The sequence below is a fragment of the Epinephelus fuscoguttatus genome, linkage group LG23, assembly GCF_011397635.1.
Source record: "Epinephelus fuscoguttatus linkage group LG23, E.fuscoguttatus.final_Chr_v1".
NCBI classification, from domain to species: Eukaryota; Metazoa; Chordata; class Actinopteri; order Perciformes; family Serranidae; genus Epinephelus; species Epinephelus fuscoguttatus.
Genome location: NC_064774.1, coordinates 34,021,060 through 34,036,555, shown reverse-complemented (window position 1 = coordinate 34,036,555; position 15,496 = coordinate 34,021,060). Strand labels below are relative to the sequence as shown.

The 15,496-nt window shown below is 41.0% G+C and overlaps 1 protein-coding gene across 12 annotated transcripts in view; it reads left to right on the top strand.

Annotated features, from left to right (window-relative positions):
• Positions 1 to 15,496, top strand: part of camk2d1 (calcium/calmodulin-dependent protein kinase (CaM kinase) II delta 1) — a 216,301-nt gene that overhangs the window by 114,699 nt on the left and 86,106 nt on the right. For all 12 annotated transcript variants that reach the window (XM_049568860.1, XM_049568856.1, XM_049568862.1 and 9 more), the window contains exon 4: positions 5,687 to 5,741. In XM_049568860.1, coding sequence (XP_049424817.1) covers positions 5,687 to 5,741 — 55 coding nt within the window. The remainder of the gene's footprint in view (positions 1 to 5,686; positions 5,742 to 15,496) is intronic.

Sequence of the window (15,496 nt, the reverse complement as noted above, 5' to 3'; positions counted from 1 at the left end):
TAATAACAAGGTCACAATTATACAAGGTCACAATTATACAATTATAATAGTACCTTTGTGGCCTATGTCTGGGAAAAGGGCTATATAAATAGATTTTACTTACTTGCTTACTTTGGAACCAAAAGTAACCCTTCAGACATTGTAGCGAGACCCTGGAACGGTTTACAGTTTCCACTACAAACAGTACTCCTAAATGTGGGTGGGGTTGTTGTCACTCGGTGCTCCTTCCAGCACTCACTGTATTCCCTCGGCGACACTGATGAAAGTCTGCACCTCATTTATTGTCCACAGAATGAGGTCGCGCACTGACATTTTCAGACCAAAACAGAATGGGCAAGACGGAGAGTCACTTTTGATGGGATAAGGCAAGCACAGGGGTTTTGTGTTGGGACAGCACTCCGCAATGTTTTTTTTTTTTTTTTTTTCTCCTAGTGAGGATTACAGTATATGCAGTTCACATAATCTGGTCAAAATTAATACAGTGTTAGGAGTCAGACGAACACTGACACAAACAAAGGAATCATAGTGTTCATGCATTTCTTTTAATGACAGCAGTCAATACAACAACTGAACAATTTTTTGAACTGTACATTGGACTAAACATCTGAACATTTCTTCTTCATCATCTTCATTTAAAAAAAGCAGATATTTTTGTCTGCCTTTCAGGTGGCTGACACAACATATTTTTCGACGCATGCTCTCTTTCCGCTGATGGGAGTGTGCTCACCTGTGTGTGCGCGTGCATCGGGGCAGAACTCCGCCGTGGTTCCGTCCCTCATAAAATTTACTGACAAACATCACTAGACAACACATCAGGTATTATTGCAGACACATACATACAAAACAGTATGTACAGCTGAACCACTACATCGTGTACAGAGATATTTTCAGTACTTATGTATTCCACCGAAACATTTCCATCATACACTTTGGTATGTTCCCTCCTGTGCCTCCTCATAAGATCTACAGTTTAAATTTTATTGCTGCTGTTATAAATGCTTGTCTTCCTCACTAGTTCCCTTCTCTGAACTTAACTATCAGGTGGCAATACAATGAGAAAAAAAATAGTAATCAATATTTCACACCTTTATTGTATTGATTATTTGTAGAAAATGGGCCTCTAAACATAACTATATTATTGCTGTTTTTTTACCCTTGTCTGGGCAGTGTATGCTCCAGGATACAGACATTCAACACGTGATTATCAAAGTTGTAAAAACACAACAAGAACAACAACAAGAACAGGAACATATAACATAAAACAAATGCCCCCCCAAAGCAAAATAACTACAAAAAAACAACAACTTGTACCTCATGGTTGTCACTTTGGATTTTGATACAGATTATCAGTATATTTTTGAATGATGGCATGAAGCCACATGACCTAGATAATTGACCCATCCCCATCATTAGTATTTCCCATGATAAAAAGTGCACTCACTTAATGCCCCTTTCCCCACAGCCTGTCAAATGACTGTATCCCCCAGGATACAGAAACTGTGTAAGACATGCCACAGTATGAACAGTGGTTACATAAGCTTCAAAACTAGCCACAACTAAGCCCTGAGCAAGAGGGACCATCTGCTCTTGACCAGTCAACGGACTGCAGTGTTTCTCGCTCCCCCTTTTAGTACCAGATTTGTGTGCTAGATACCCTAACAAAGGGGTGCCCAAAAGTGGGGACAATAAGGAATGGTCCCATTGGTACCATCCACAACTTTACACTAGAAATGGAAAAAATGCGTACCAAACTGAACTCAACCGTACAGAATTTTTTTTCTTTTTTTTTTTTTTCATTTCACTCATTCAGATTAATACATTGAGTCAAATATTTGTCTGCTCCAAATGTGGGCTGTAACCTGTAGTCAGCTTTTACTATGACCATTAAGCCTACATTGATATTTCAGAGGCGTGTGTGACTGTTCACTCATGGACCACCATGCAGTATATTTATATCCACAGCTGGATCTGCAGCCTCTTAGAGAGAATAAAAGTGAATATTGTTAATAATTCATCTTTGTATCAGTATCTAAACTGGCTCTGAGAACATGTATATGGATGCAGAGAGTACAGTTTGACTATCATCCATTTTTAAAGACAAGTACCAATCATTATTTGGACTATTGGCTTACTGTACCAACGTCTAGGCGCTTATCCTGCCAAATGCCTGACAGAGTTCTACAGAAAACCTAAAAATACCTGTAATTTATTTATATTCAAGTGGGTAATCAGAAAGTTTAAATGCAACTTTAAGTGCTGAGATATTTTGAGGTGGATGACTTTTATCCTTTCAGACAATCTTTCAACACACAAAAATGTACAGTTTGAGCCTCTACATGTTGTCAAAATATATTTCATACAAAAACAATCACTTAGAGGAATAACTGAATGCTTTGGAAAATACAAGAAGGCAGATCAAGGTCACTGTGACCTTGTCTGTCTCATTCTCATGAACACTATCTTTTGGCCACTTTGACTCAAGAATGAACTGATTAGAATTTGGTTGTCAAAGGTCAAGGTTACTGTGACCTTGCATCTGTCTTTTTCTCATAAATGTGATATCTCACGAACAACTTCAGGACATTTCTTCAAATATGGCACAAATATCCGCTTTGAGTCAAGGATGAACTGATTAGAATTTAGTGGTCAAAGGTCAAGGTCACCGTGACCTTGTTCATCTTATTTTGTGAATGTGGTATCTCAAGAACACTTTGAGGAAATTTCGTCAAATTTGGTACAAATGTCCACTTCGACTCAAATGTACTGATTATAATTTGGTGGTCGAAGATCGAAGATCATAACTCAAGAATTCATAAGCTAATTGTGACAATTGGGGGTGGCTGTGGTTCAGAGGTAGAGCTGGTCGTCCACCAATTGAAAGATCAGCGGTTCGATCCCAGGCTCCTCCAGGCTGCATGTCGAAGTATCCTTGAGCAAGATACTGAACCCCATATTTCTCCCGATGGCTGTTCCATCGGTGTGTGAGTGTGTTAAAACTAAGTAGCAGGTGGCACCTTGTATGGTAGCCTCAGCCACCAGTGTATGAATGTGTGTGTGTCAATGGGTGAATGTAACTCATAGTGTAAAAAGTGCTTTGAGTGGTCACTAGATGACTAGAAAGGCGCTATACAAATGCAGGTCCATTTATCATTTACCATTACAATTTTTGTCAAAATGGTTAAAAGGACAAAATGAAGTGATTACATTTTATATCCAAAAGGTCAAAAGTCAAGTTCATTGTGATATCATAACGTAATGTTATTCTAGTTTTTGATCTAGATATCTAGACATTTTCCAAATGTTGAATTATGCCTTTTAAATGGAAAGTTCACCCCTAATCTAAAGTACTTATGTTGTTTCTTTTATCTGTAGTTATGTTTATCAGTCTGGATTGTTTTGAAGTGAGCTGCTGAGTGATGGACATGTTGGCTGTAGAGATGTCTGCCCTCTGAGCCAAATTGTGATTTGTGATATTGGGCTTCTTGAGTAAAATTGAATTGAATTGAAATTGAATTCTCTCTAATATAATGTAACTAGATTAAGATTAACTTGTGGTGCTCAGATCTTGGTGTGAGCAGAATCATGTAGGAACTATTGTCTTTCTACCATACTACACCCACCAACCATATCACTGTGCAGGAGGAAGCACTCATCTACTGCTAGCTCACCCAGCACCACTACATAGCTAGCTAGCATTACAGTTCAGCCAAGGATGACACCAAAAATGTGTACATCTCATGCTATGATGAGCACAGTTTCTTCTGTGTGGTGATACAGTTGGCGGGTGTATGTTGGTAGAAACTAGGGCTGCAACGATTAGTCAACTAATCGATGACTAATCAACTGTTAAAATAATCGGTAACTATTTTCATAGTCAACAATGAAAATAATCGTTAGTTGCAGCCCTAGTAGAAACAATATAGTACCTGCGTGAGACTGCTCACAACAAGGTCTGTGGGTTATCTCGAGTAACCTGGTTGTCATTTCTGTAAAGAGACATTGCTGTTGAGTTTTTCAAATGTATTTTTGGTGCTTTGAGCAGCACAGGAGGCAAATTATATGTTTTTGAGTTTTGGATGAGCTGTAACTTTAATGTGTGGCTCTTGTACATTTTGCAGTACTTGAAATTTGTCCCCTTTATTCAGCAATGATAGACTGCTAATGGATGTCACTATTCATGAATACAGATGAGACATTTTAAAGCAGATGGAAAAGGTGAGATTTTGATACCTTAGTGTTTAAGAACTTCACGTCAGTGACATGTTTGATTATTCACTGTAACTAGTCCATACCCACTGAGTGCACAGTTGCCCACGTATAGTTTCACATGGTGTGTGTTTGGGATACAGGTCATAGGAAATTGCAGATTAAATAGTCAACTGAACCCATTAAGAAGAGCAATGTGTTCAGACAGAGTTTTTGTGAATTTGATAGTACGATTGCTTTATTCAAAGTACAGTCGTACCATTGCCAATAGTGGGATAGTTAGTGGGCTAAAAGTGTATATTAATAGTTGAGGTAGCACGTTGAAAGGCAGATAGTTAGTGTTTATATGTTGTATTGACTTAAAAGTGGGGCGCACTGGTAGTTCACATGGGAAACATAGATTGACCACGTCAGTGAGTAGAAAAACGTGGGACAGACAGAATGACACACTGACAGTTTCCGCAATTATGTACTTTTTTAAGCATTTTTCTGTTGTTATAGTGCCACCCAGTTGCCAATTAGAGTTAAATTTTCCAGTCACCTTGTTCTACATATCTACCAAGTTTAGTAAAAATCCATGTGGCAGTTAGGCCTATGTAGGAAATTAGCTCTCTAGCACCCCCATTTTGTTTGATCGGGTCAATAATGGAGGGGTCCCCTCAGATTATGTGTGGTCATATGCCTACAAAGTTGCGTGGTGATCGGTGAAACCCTTGAGATGTTATACACCTTTATGTGATGAGCCACGCCCTCCACAATATTCATTGCCTTATAGAAGCTCAGTTTTACTAAGTTTTCCAACTTTTGCCAAGAGGGAACTTTAGATATTGGTCCCTAGATTATGTTCACTGAGTTTCATGCAGATCGGTCAAACTTTGTAGGAAGACATCGATTTTAAATGTTTTTCAAAAATTCAAAATGGCGGAAAATCTATATAACCCGAAGTTATGGGTTCTTGAGGCAAATGTGTTCCTCATGAGGAGAGGCGTCTCTGTGCAAAGTTTCATACGATACGATACGATACGATACGATACGGTATACAGGGGATGAGATATGCCCATTCAAAGTTTGCAATTTCTGTCAGTTGCTATAGCAACTTTGGCCAATTGATGTAATATTGTTTCCATTACCCTCTACCACTGTGCCAAATTTCACATGGATTGACCAAGTCAGTGAGGAGAAAAACGTGGAACAGACACACAGACACACCCACACACCCACAGTTTTCGTCATTATATAGTAAGAGCTGCTTTGCATCAAAAATGGACCCAAATAATGTGTGTGAGAGAAAAGGTGCATTCACCAGTGCTGTCTAAAACTCTTATCCACATTTAACACTGTGATGACAACAGTTCACTGTGTTTATATTTCACACAGTTACCTACTGCTGCCAATGTGGCAGGGTGCCTGGTATTGTGAAGTAGTATTCAACATAACTGAGTAACTCTGTCTTCTCCCCTCCCTCTTCTCTTTCTAACAGTGCGGCTCCATGACAGCATATCAGAGGAAGGATTCCACTATCTGGTCTTTGACCTGTAAGTTCAGGATTTGTGTCTTGCATATCACATTTACTCACATTTTAGACACCAAGAGGACACTCCACATGGTTGAACATGTGCCTAACACTCAGGAGCACATATTCAGTGCTCAGGAGAAGCCTGACAGCTGCCAGTCAGATGTCCTGTCACTGAGGGACCATGGGAGATAAGACACACAGTGCAGGATGTAGGATCATATACACACCATTCACCTTCAAATAATAACTAAGATAGACAGCAGGTTGATAACTTTTTTCACTATTCAGTATTTTTATATGCTTCTATGCGGGTGATAGCTGTGACCGGAAGCATTATGTTTTCAGATGGTCCATCCATGCATCCCATTCTCACCAACAAGATATCTCAACAAAGCTTTTTTCGTTCATTCAAGAATTCAAGAATTTCATTCAATTTTGGCACAAGCGTCCACTTAAACCTTAGGATGAACAATCAGACTTTAGTGGTTAAATGTAAAGTCACTGTGACCTTGGGTCTGTCTCATTCTAATGAACATGATAATGAACGACTCAAGAGAATTTCTTCAAATTTGGCACAGATGTCTACTTGGTCACTTGAGAACTGATCAGATTTTGGTCACTAAGACCTTTCGTCTGTCTCATTCTTAATTTTATTTTAATTTAATTAGAAGCTGAAGGTGAAGGTGATGGACTGGCCAAGTATGTATCCAGACCTAAACTCACCTGTGCACCTGTGGCGCATCCTCAAGCTGAAGGTGGAGGAGCGCAAGGTGTCTTCACATCCATCTGCTCCATGATGTCATCATGGAGGAGTGGAAGAGGATTCCTGAAGCAACCTGTGAGCTCTGGTGAATTCCATGCCCAAAAGGGTTTAGGCAGTGCTAGATGGTTGGCACACAAAATATTGACACTTTAGGCACAATTTGGACATGTTCACTGTTGGGTGGGCTCACTCATGTTGCCAGCTCTTTGGATGTTGATGGATGTGTTTTGAGTGATTTTCAGAGGAAGGTAAATCTATACTACTATACAAGCTGTACAGTGACTACTTTAAGTTATATTAAAGTGTCATTTCTATAGTGTTGTCCCATGAAAAGATATAATGAAATATTTGCAAAAATGGGAGGGGTGTACTCACTTATGTGAGATACTGTACTTTAAGGGGCTGCCTTGGTCAGGCACCGCGAGGGGGGCTATGGGCTGAAATATGTGCCTCTAGAAACTGAATTTGAATCATTTATATTTGAATTTGAATTTCTAAACTTGAATAATTGCATTGAGAAACTGAATTTGAATCCCATAATTTGAAATTGAATCATTTATATTTGAATTAGAATTTCTGAACTTGAATCATTGCATTGAAAAACTGAATCTGAATAGTATAATTAGAAATTGAATTTATTTCTATATATCTTCACATTCAGTTCTCACAATTCAAATTCAGTTCTCAAACTTCAATTTCAATTTACTGTGACAGACATCTGGGTAGTTTAAGGATGAAGGAAGAGCAATCGAGCGCAGATACACAGGAGTCCTCTTCAGCCAATCAGCACCTACATTTTTGAGCACATAGGAAGAAGCGCTTGCCTTGATCCGTAGACCATAGACAATAGGCTTGTTTGAGATGAGCTGCGCCTCGCCTGAAAAGTAGACGAGCAGGCGGCCGCAGCGGGGGGCGGTGACAAAAAGCTGCGGTGAAGTCGGACAGTTTCCCGACAGTTTCCAGCAGCCTTCAGTCCGTACAGGACGTCACAGACACACACATATCCTGTGTGGAATGATGTCAATTCATTAAAAAAGTGATCAGACCCATATATCAGTTTGTTTTCAGTCTCCAGTTGTTTTAATTATGATAGATTAATTTATTAAAATGCTTTACAGGTGATCTGTAATTTATGTTCATGGTTTATCCTCCATTTGATATGAATTCTCATATCATGTCAGTTTGACCTGTCCCCTCAACTACACAGGCTGAATAAACTGTGTTTGACTATAAGGTAAATGTGTTTTTTCCCCCCGTTAAAGGTTTTTTTTGGGGAGTTTTTCCTTATCCGCTGCGAGGGTCATAAGGACAGAGGGATGTCGTATGCTGTAAAGCCCTCTGAGGCAAATTGTGATTTGTGATATTGGGCTTTATAAATAAAATTGATTGATTGATTTTCAGAGGAAAAAAAATACAAGACAACAGCTTTCATTAAGGCTCAGTCAGATACAGTCAGTGTTATGATTTGTTCAAAGCCTGGACCCAAATGCACGACTCAGATAACAGATAAACAGTGAATAACAAGTCTTTAATGTTCAAAGTGCTGGCAAGTGCAAGGGGGAGGGGTGGTACGTAGTCCCAGGATCCAGGCGTGGCTCGTGAAGTCACCAATGAGGGGAAGAGTGAGAGTGTCTTTGATGTGGCGTCTGCCACGTGGTAATGGCGGTGCTGCAGCACGGCGCAGTGGTGTCCGTCTCTGGAGCGTACTCACTCTGAAGGGAAACACAGGAGAGCAGGCGACGGGCAAGCCAGTCCACAGGCAGGCAGGGAAGAAGCACACACGAGATCACGAGGCAAGCACGGCAGTCTGAATTGAGGTGAAAGGAACATAGAGGCATTAGCTACACAAGCTAATAATAAGGCACAACGGCAAAAACACAGAGGAGCCAGGATGCAAACTACCACGTAGACTGATGAAACGATCTGGCAACAAATAGGAGGGAATCCAGAGGCTTTATGGAGAGGTTGATTAGTGGAGTGGATTCACCTGGCGCTGCCTGTGGAAGGAGACCACGCCCACATGCACACACACAGAATGGACAGGGGGAGAGACACAGGAGGAATAATACAGACTGGGAATGACAACACACACACATAAGGGAGAAGGAAAGGCTGCCATGATGAGGATCATGACAGTCAGGGCTTCACATCTGATGTTATTTTAAGAATCCTCACATCCCACTGACCACAAGTCTCTGTGTTGCTAAATACTTCAATAATTAAACTGTCCAATATTAATATAGTACAGTAGACTCTGTATAGTTTATGATGAATGTATTCAGTCTCTGACAACTAAACTTCACCATCAGTCACACAACATGTTTTCTGTTCACAGAATAAACCTTCAGATCAGACAAATACAATCTTAATTTCTAAAATTCAACAAAAATGAGTAGTTCATCTAAAACGTCATATTGTTGAGTCGACATCTTAACCAGTCAGCTGTTAGATCAGGTGAGGGCCAGGCGGTGCAGTCGGTGGAGAGCAGCTGCAGCGCCTGGCTCTAAAAACTGCGGCCGCCTCGCTCTCACTTTAATCTATCATAATTAAAACAACTGGAGACTGAAAACAAACTGATAGCCTATATGGGTCTGATCACTTTTTTAATGAATTGACATCATTCCAGACAGGATGTTAGTGTGTCTGTGACTTCCTGTACAGACCGAAGGCTGCTGGAAACTGTCGGGAAACTGTCCGACTTCACCGCAGCTTTTTGTCACCGCCCCCCGCTGTGGCCACCTGCTCGTCTACTTTTCAGGCAAGGCACAGCTCATCTCGAACGAGCCTATTGTCTATGGTCTATGGATCAAGGCAAGCGCTTCTTCCTACGTGCTCAAAAACGTAGGTGCTGATTGGCCGAAGAGGACTCCTGTGTATCTGCGCTCGATTACTCTTCCTTCATCCTTAAACTACCCAGATGTCTGTCACAGTAAATTGAAATTGAAGTTTGAGAACTGAATTTGAATTGTGAGAACTGAATGTGAAGATAAATAGAAATAAATTCAATTTCTAATTATACTATTGAGATTCAGTTTCCCCATGCAGTGATTCAAGTTCAGAAATTCTAATTCAAATATAAATGATTCAATTTCAAATTATGGGATTGAAATTCAGTTTTTCAATGCAATTATTCAAGTTTAGAAATTCAAATTCAAATATAAATGATTGAAATTCAGTTTCTGGTGGCACATATTTCAGCCCATAGGGGCACCTTTTGGGAGGTTTGGTGCCTTGCTCAAGAAGGTGACGCTCCATATTTGGTCCGGACGGGGACTTTAACAGGCAACCCTCCGGTTCCCAACCCAAGTCCCTATGGACTGAGCTACTGCCGCCCCACAGTGAAGGCAACATCTCAGAAACAACTTTCTTCAGATCTGACAAAAATGTCCCTGTAGACCCAGACATGAGTTAATCAAACTTTGGTTTGCAAAGGTCAAGGTCACTGTGACCTTGTGTCCATCTCATTTTTGTAAATGCGATATCAAGAAGGCCTTAAGGGGATTTCTTCTAATTTTCCACAAATGTCCATTTGGTCTGAAGAATGACATGAGTAAAACTTGGTGCTGAAAGGTCAAGGTCACTGTGACCTCACAAATCATGTTTTTGTACATGATTTAATAATTTGTACGCTAATTTTGATGAAATTTCACATAGATACAGAATAAAATGAAGTGATGAAACTCTGTATGAAAAGGTCAAAGGTCAACTTTGTGGCAACATCATAATGTTCTGCAAAAACACTTTTCCGGCCATTATTCAGGTACAGAAGGGGAGATCGATACTTACTTGGTGTCAGTAATCTAGGGTGCCAGTCTTGAAACTGTGCTGATTGTAGAGCTCTTCTGTGCTGTCAGATTAAAGATGTGTGTGAAGCCTTCACATTTAAGAGCATGTAGTCTCTTTGCAGCAACATCGATCTTTGAAGCGTTGTCAGCTGTCATGACTACATATGAGTCTGGGCAGATACAGAAGTTAACTGTAACTGCAACATGACTGGTTTGCTAAAGCATACATCTGTGAGGCAGTAATCCCAGTCATCATTTTTACCTTGGCTTTTCCTACTATGACATTTCAAAATGTCCACTATTCATTTCAGTTTCAGCTTGTTAGTCAACATGAGCGTATTGCTTTGTTTCCTCCCCCCACTGTGTTCATATGGAAAATGTGAGCTATTTGCCCAATTTCTCTAGCATGAAGCATTACACTGGGTAAGACTGAAATAAAAAAGAAACTAATAGTATGTTGTTTCTTTTGTCTTCTGGTCCTTATCTGTGTTTTATTTGTGCCTATAATGAAAGCCCCAATAGGCAGCTGTTTATATGCTTTTTTGCCTCTGTGCTGGCAACAGCCGTGGCTGGAGGAATTATGCTTTTGGATTTTCCATCTGTCCGTCAGTCCGTCCGTCCATCCGTGCCATTCTCGTAAACGCCTTGGCAGGATTTTTTCAAATTTGGCATGAATGTCCACTTGGACTCAAGGATGAACTAATTAGGTTTTGGTAGTTAAGGGTTGAGGTTTTACCTGGTTTGCCCCATTCTTGTGAACGCAATATCTGAAGAAGGACTTGAAGGAATTTCCTTAAACTTGGCACGAACATCCACTTGAGCTCAACAATGAACTGATTCGATTTTGTTGGTCAAAGGTCAAGGTCACTGTGACTTTGCGTCAGTCTTGTTCTCATGAACGTGATATCTAAAGAAGGCCTTGAGAGAATTTCCTCAAATTTGGCACAAACATCCACTCAAGGATGAACGGATTAGAATTTGGTGGTCAAAGGTCAAGGTCACTGTGACCTCAAAAAACAGGTTTTTGGCCATAATGCAAGAATTTATACGCCAGCTGTGAAGAAATTTCACACAAATGTCTAATAGACTGCTAATAGATGACATTTTGTATCAGAAAGGTCTGCTTCACTGTGACATCTTCATGTAACATGTTCTGCAAAAACACTTTCCTTTCCTTTCCTTTTTCAACATCATAGCGCAGGAACAAAAGGGGGGATATTTGGTTAGATACTAAATTGGTGACACTAATTTTGGGTCCCCACATCAAAACTGTTATAATTTTATAGATCCTGTGTGCTGCTGGGTTGGAGATGTGTGTGTCGTCCACATTTTAGAATATATACCTTCTTTGCAGCAACGTTCATATTTAAAGCATCGTCAGCTGTCATGGCTACATATGACTCTGGTTAGACATGGATGTAAATTGCAACTTGACTGGTTCAAGGAGGCACACAACTGTGAGGGGTTAATTCTAGTTATTCAATTTATCAAGCTCATTTTTCTGTAGTCAGTTGTCATCCTCTATTACATCCATATTTCCCAATTTCTTAATATAACAATCATTGTCATTTCCTCATTGTAGCCGTAATATCCTGGGCTCCCTCTGTCACTTTCTTTCTTCCTTCACATCTCTCGCACGTCCCCTTCACCCTACATAACTCACCATCTCCTTCATTCCTCCTCTCTCCTGTGTATTGTCAGCTGTTGTTTGCAGTTGAACTTGGCAGTCAAGAGGGAAATTACTTCAAATATGTTTTAAATGTTGTGTTTAATTTGATTAAGGGCAATAAAAATCATCAGGGGGTGTTCTTGTCTTGGCTAATAGACAACACACAGATGAAAAGCATTCCTCAGTTTTTCTTTAAGAAAAAAACTGCTGGAAGAATGACATGATGTTACAACACTGCAGTATGGTAATGCAAAGTGACCATGAATGGCGGAGGAAGCTAACATAATATATCTCCATGGGTTCACAGCTCAAAACCCTGATTTACAACATCGTATTTATAAAGTAAAGGCATTGTAACAGACTGTGAAAATATGTTGGATCAGAAAAAATCCATGCATGAGTCACTTCCTGGCTGCTGACTGAAGGCCAACTATAACACTGAGACTCTGAAGACATTTTTTTTTTTTTTTTTACAACTGAATTTGTCCCAACACCAAAGTCATTAAAAGTTGCATGAGACTTTTATATGGAAAGCCCTGAGGACTCGGAGTAGTTATGTTTTCCAGTGGTCATGGAAATGGATCTGCCTTAAAATATCCCTCAAGTCATTCTCCATGTTTTGAGCTAATTGGCCCACTGGCCCACTTTAAAAGTGTTTAAACATTTTTCAAGACAACTTCATTGATGTTACACATGAAGACTAGTTTACTTTACAACTTGAGTAGAGTTAGGGAGCTTGAAAAAAGTGTAGAAAAGAAAATATAGAGATATCTTGGCTTTAAATCCTTCGTATGTTGGAGTTTGGAAAACACTGAATCCTACACTTCACAAAATAAAAACTCAAAAAAGGTTTGATTATACCTTCCCCTTTCAGTCAGTGACCATGTCTTTTGTAGACTTTTTCTTAAAAACTCTAGGTTAAGATAACCTAACTGATAACATTATGAGGGATATTTTTCTCAGACTAGACAAAGCTCTTCAAGACCCACAGAAAACATTATACAACAGTTTTCACAAGCTGAGCACATCAAACAGACTGTCCTCCCCCTAAAAGCTGAACCATAGTTTGTCAGTACAACCAGCTTATGACAACCCATATTTAAGTCTTAGTGATGTTGGATTTTATATCAGCTCCAGTGGAATGCCTGTTGCCCAGTCAAATTGACATCAAATTCAAATTCTAATTTCAGGGGGTTTTTTTAGGCGGAGACCTCTGGTGACTGTAGTAATTATGACATCCACCCAGGAGTCTGCTGTTTATGTCTTATGTGCAACAGTCAAAGTTATTTTAAGTTATGATAACTGAGGTAACATAACTCTATGTAACATCACATTACATAGTTCTATTTCATTCTTCCTCACTAGGTGGCAGGGTCTTAGCACTGGATATCTCCATCTTACGTAGGTGTAGGTCGAGTTATTATACTAACAAAGTCACCTGTGATCATGCATTGATGTAGGGCATTCACCCCAGTAAAACTTGCAACTGAAGAAGCTCTTAGCAGGTCAGTTTGGCTCGTCACTTGTAGCCTCATAACCGGATGGTTGGTACTTCTATTGTTTCGTCCACCAGAGGCTGCAGCAAGCTGATTTCTCAAGAAAGGAGTACAGTCAGACGGACAGCGATTATCTCGCTGTTATGATTCATACTGAACTAAGTAGACCGGCGGCTCGCCAGGCTCGCCTGCTTAATTGATGCCTGATTCGCTGTGTTGTTAGCTCTCTGCTCTCAGAGGAACGCAACAGCGACAGTAAGTAAATACACTATTGGGTGGAAGGTTAATGGGTATTTGTTAAGGTGACTGATCAGTGCTTGAGTTTGCTGCTACTGTGAGATGGCTTTTGTGTAGAGTGTTGCCTAGTCTAAGTTAGGTTTGTAGGATAGCGGCACAGTGTTTTTGCAGGGCTGACTAGCATTGTATTTAACACTAGGACAATAGTTTGTCATTAGTGACAAAGTAGTATTGGGTGTGTGCTACTTTTGTGTTAGGCTATTCATCAGTATCATTGTCAGTGTATTTTTTTTTTCTCCTTATTTGTTTAACCCGTTTCATGAGGATGACCATGATCAATGCCCTGCCTGCTTGGGGATTAAACACATTAGGGCAGGCGTGTTTCACAACCCTTGTATGAACTGTAGGTTTATGCCACTGTCAATACGGTTTACTAGACGTACAAAGATAAAACATGATACTGAATTGCTGTCTGCTAGCATGGCTAATACGGCAGCATCAAAGAGATGCAGCATGCCCTCACATGGTCCTCCTAAAAAACTAGGAAAGGTTGACACTTTGGCTCGTCAGGTTGGCACTCTTTCATCTGAATTTGCCCAGAGCTCCTGCTCAATCTTCAGCCTGATAATAGGGCGCCAGCTTCCAGTGGTGACTCTGCCACAAGAGACTTGCCTTGTCAAGAGGATGATGTGCTATCAACTACAATCCTGCAGTTTGTTTACAGATAAAGAGGATGAAGCTTAAGATGTGAATAGAGACACAGCCTCCACGACCCTGGGGGCTTTCTCTCAGGGGTCCGATGTGGGGTCATTGCATGGATCTGAAGTTGGTTGTGCCAAATTGAAGCCAGCTCTTCGGATGGCTTTAGCACAGCTGGGGCTGGATGAAGCTCCAGTGGCAGCAGCTCCTTCGAGTACTTTTTTCAGGTAGACACTGCAGCCCTCTACCTTTTCATTTTCTCCTTCTAAACCTTATATTGAGGAGCTCCATGGGTGTTGGGCAGACACTAAACTGTTTTCTCGTAACATTAGTGATTGCAGGAACTTGGCTGCCATGCAGGAGGCAGGTAGCTGTCCCCATCCTCAGTGTCGACTGACAGATGATCTCCTTGCTAAGAGTTCTAATATAGCAGCATACATGGGGCATCTTGTTAACTCCCTTTCTTACCTCAACTTGGATTTGTATCAGTCCTTCAGGAATCTGGTGCAGACTCTTCTGCCCAGACCCTTAGTGATGCGTACCTGAAGACTTTTGCCTTCATGTCTAGGGAGCTTGGAGGGTTGATGTCAACAGTGAAAATGGCTGGCCGCCAGGTCTGGCTAGCACAGTCCCCCCCTGTTGGAGGTGTGTCATCACACCCTCCGCATCCTTCCGCTGGTACCAGATCGGATCTTTGCGCCTGTTGCTCAGCAGGCACTGGAGCACAGTGCACAAGCAGATCAGGCAAGGCAGAGGTTTGCTGGTCTGCACTGGGGCCTGGGTCCTGTTCGAGGTCACAGGGATCCTTTGCCTTCTGGTCACAGCCATTTCCATCCACCTGCTTGCCCAGGGTGAATGAAAGTAACTTTCCACGTGCAAAGAGGAGCAGCCCCCAGTAGTCAAAACACCAGAGGTCGGAGGGGTCGGTGTCGGACAACCGCAGACCCATGGGTGGTGTCCACACTGTTCATGGGATACACACTACAGTTCTGATGCTGGTCACCCACTCTCTGTGGGGTCAAAATATCTGTTGTCAGAGACCCCCCAAAATCCCTGCCCCTCAGCCAGGAATTAGCAGTGCTCGTAGAAAAAGCCATTGTCAAACCTGTGGAATGGCATACACGG